Source organism: Piliocolobus tephrosceles, unplaced genomic scaffold, assembly GCF_002776525.5.
Source record: "Piliocolobus tephrosceles isolate RC106 unplaced genomic scaffold, ASM277652v3 unscaffolded_2059, whole genome shotgun sequence".
Classification (NCBI taxonomy): domain Eukaryota; kingdom Metazoa; phylum Chordata; class Mammalia; order Primates; family Cercopithecidae; genus Piliocolobus; species Piliocolobus tephrosceles.
This window is the reverse complement of record NW_022302743.1, coordinates 1-2,992: the sequence shown is the minus strand read 5'-3', so window position 1 is coordinate 2,992 and position 2,992 is coordinate 1. Positions and strand designations below refer to the sequence as shown.

The 2,992-nt window shown below is 53.7% G+C and overlaps 1 protein-coding gene across 4 annotated transcripts; it reads left to right on the top strand.

Moving 5' to 3' along the window:
• The first annotated feature begins 668 nt into the window (after positions 1-668).
• LOC111531957 (mediator of RNA polymerase II transcription subunit 12-like) lies at positions 669-2,986 on the top strand. 4 transcript variants are annotated; one of them, XM_026449872.1, is made up of 6 exons: positions 669-1,347; positions 1,572-1,722; positions 1,880-2,076; positions 2,249-2,326; positions 2,417-2,471; positions 2,547-2,986. In XM_026449872.1, exons 1-6 carry the CDS (start codon positions 832-834, stop codon positions 2,645-2,647), a joined length of 1,098 nt encoding a protein of 365 aa, XP_026305657.1. In that variant the 5' UTR covers positions 669-831; the 3' UTR covers positions 2,648-2,986. The 4 variants fall into 4 exon arrangements, with proteins under 4 accessions (XP_026305657.1, XP_023055005.1, XP_023055003.1 ...); XM_023199237.1 differs by having other exon boundaries at positions 670-1,347; positions 1,880-2,085; XM_023199235.1 differs by having other exon boundaries at positions 673-1,347; positions 2,417-2,986.
• The last annotated feature ends 6 nt before the right edge of the window (positions 2,987-2,992 follow it).

The window sequence follows — 2,992 nt, the reverse complement described above, 5'->3', positions numbered from 1 at the left end:
ATGTCCCTTGCCTTTTTTCCCCTTTGGGCAAGAACTTCCCCTGCATCAGCTTTGTAGCTCCAACAGACTCATCAGATTCAGGAGCCCATCCAGTCTCTGCCAGTGAACACCGTCTCTGGGGTTTTCAGCAGATCACTTAACTTTCCTTACATTTCATCTCCATCTCTGGAGTCCCAGCCTCTTTCCTTCACCCTGCCCTCACCTTTTAACATACCACCCATTTCTCAATACCCTACCCTCCTCTTTCCTCTGCTCCACCTGCCTCATGTCCTACCCCACCCGTCTATCTGGCCGACAGCCTGTATCTCTTTTATTTCTGTGTTTCTCTCCCTACACCCACCCATCTCGGCACAGTTTTATCTTTTCCCTCTCTGTCAGTTGCAGTATTTGTTGAGTAACCATAATTATTGTGTATAGTTTAAAACCCAAAGTCTAACTCCTTCATATATACATTCTCTTCATCTGTCTTCCTAGTCCATCTGTCTCTTTTCCTCTGTCTCTGTCTCTCTCCATGTCTGACTCGTTTGCCTTTCTTTGTCTCTCCACCTTTTTGTCTCTCTTCCTGTTTCTGTCTCTCTCTCTGACTCTTTCTCTGCCTTCCTTTTTCTGTCTCCCTCTGAATGTCAGTCCCTCTCCCTCCCCACTTCCTCTCTGGCTTTCTCCCCAACCCCTTTCTCTCCCGGTCTCCGCTTCTCTCCCCACATGCCCGCCGCCCGCCCCGATCATTCGATCGTCTCCTCTCCTGGTCCCGGCTGGCTTCATCTTGCGCCTCCACACCTCTCCCCGTCCCCCACCCTTCACTCTCTCCCTGCATAACTCTCTTCTGCATGTATGTGTGTATCCATGTCTGTCTGCTGCTTACCATCTCTCCTGAATCTACCTATGACTTTCTACCCACTCCTACAAGTGCTTGCGGTCTCTCTTGTGTTTTCTAAGTCCCAACAGCTTACTGGTTTTCATTTTCTGGAGCAGGGTCTACAGGTTTCCACCAAACAGAAGATCTCGCCCTGGGATCTTTTTGAGGGGTTGAAGCCGTCAGCACCGCTCTCTTGGGGCTGGTTTGGAACAGTCCGGGTGGACCGGCGAGTGGCTCGAGGAGAGGAGCAGCAGCGGTTGCTGCTCTACCACACACACCTGAGGCCCCGGCCCCGCGCCTATTACCTGGAGCCACTGCCACTGCCCCCAGAAGATGAGGAGCCCCCTGCTCCTACCCTGCTAGAGCCTGAGAAAAAGGCTCCAGAGCCCCCCAAAACTGACAAACCGGGGGCTGCTCCACCCAGTACTGAGGAACGCAAGAAGAAGTCCACCAAGGGCAAGAAACGCAGCCAGCCAGCTGCCAAGACAGAGGTGAGCGTCTTCCCCCATGACAGTTCTCCCACAGCCTCTTACTTCATGACGCTCCAGTTTCTGGTTTGTGGGAGGGGTGGGGGCGCATAAGGAAGGGGTGCCATTAGAATCATAATAAAAATTAACCATGTACAAATCCAGCTCCTCTTTACCTCATTCTCCCCCAGCTCCCCAACCCCACTCAGCTACAACCCACTCACCCTCTTCTTCTGTCACTCACACAGGACTATGGAATGGGCCCGGGTCGGAGCGGCCCTTATGGTGTGACAGTGCCTCCAGACCTCCTGCACCACCCAAACCCTGGTTCCATAACCCACCTTAATTACAGGCAAGGCTCCATAGGCCTGTACACCCAGAACCAGCCACTACCTGCAGGTGAGTGCCAGCCACTAGGAATGCTGGAGGGACCTAGGTGTATACTCCCCCTGCCCAAAGGATGATGCCATTCCCCTGAGGAGCTATGGATGTCAAGGACACTGAGCAAGAGACAGAGGGATGAGGAGCCTAGAGGTCAGCCCACTCTCCTTTCCAGGTGGCCCTCGTGTGGACCCATACCGCCCTGTGCGCTTACCAATGCAGAAGCTGCCCACCCGACCGACTTACCCTGGAGTGCTGCCCACAACCATGACTGGCGTCATGGGCCTAGAACCCTCCTCTTATAAGACCTCTGTGTACCGGCAGCAGCAACCTGCGGTGCCCCAAGGACAGCGCCTTCGCCAACAGCTCCAGGCAAAGATAGTGAGAGGGGCAGTAGGGAGGGCTGTCAGGGAGAGGGGCTTTTGAGGGTCACAGGACTGAGGAGACACGGGATCTTCACAAGGACACTCAGAGCAGGAGACACAAGAGATGAGATGGCAGCAAGCATTTCCTGAGTTTGAGTTGTTCTCTTCTCTCCCTTTAGCAGAGTCAGGGCATGTTGGGACAGTCATCTGTCCATCAGATGACTCCCAGCTCTTCCTACGGTTTGCAGACTTCCCAGGTAAGAGCCTGGGATTGTGAGACTCGGGGGATGAGGCAAGCTGCTTTGCATACTCTCAGCCCTGATTCCCTCTCTCCTCTTTCCCTCCAGGGCTATACTCCTTATGTTTCTCATGTGGGATTGCAGCAACACACAGGCCCTGCAGGTACCATGGTGCCCCCCAGCTACTCCAGCCAGCCTTACCAGAGCACCCACCCTTCTACCAATCCTACTCTTGTAGATCCTACCCGCCACCTGCAACAGCGGCCCAGTGGCTATGTGCACCAGCAGGCCCCCACCTATGGACATGGACTGACCTCCACTCAAAGGTACCCAAAGTAGTGGTGAGCTAGGAAGAGATGCAGAGGTATAAGGGAGCATTTGACTTGGGAAAGCCCGTGTCTGAAGGTGATGGGACTGGTCAGAACTCTCAGCGACATCAAGAATACTTATCTGGCCACATAGCCCATAACCACAGAAGTCTCGAGCTGGAAGGGACCCTGGAGACCAATAGTTTCATGTGTACTTCCTTAACAGTTCTTTGAGGCCCAGAGAAGGGAAATTGTTTATCTGACTCATGGAAAAATCTGGGCTGTGTGGTAGCTCACACTGGTAGTCCCAGCACTTGGGGGCCCAAGGTGGGAGAATCAGTTGGGTCCAAGAATTCGAGGCCCAACTGGGCAACAT

Coding starts and splice junctions, on each gene's coding strand:
- LOC111531957 (XM_023199234.1), top strand. CDS start 832: ATGTGTGTATCCATGTCTGTCTGCTGCTTACCATCTCTCCTGAATCTA. Junction 1,348..1,571: donor AGCCAGCTGCCAAGACAGAG/GTGAGCGTCTTC, acceptor TCACTCACACAG/GACTATGGAATGGGCCCGGG. Junction 2,086..2,248: donor AACAGCTCCAGGCAAAGATA/GTGAGAGGGGCA, acceptor CTCTCCCTTTAG/CAGAGTCAGGGCATGTTGGG.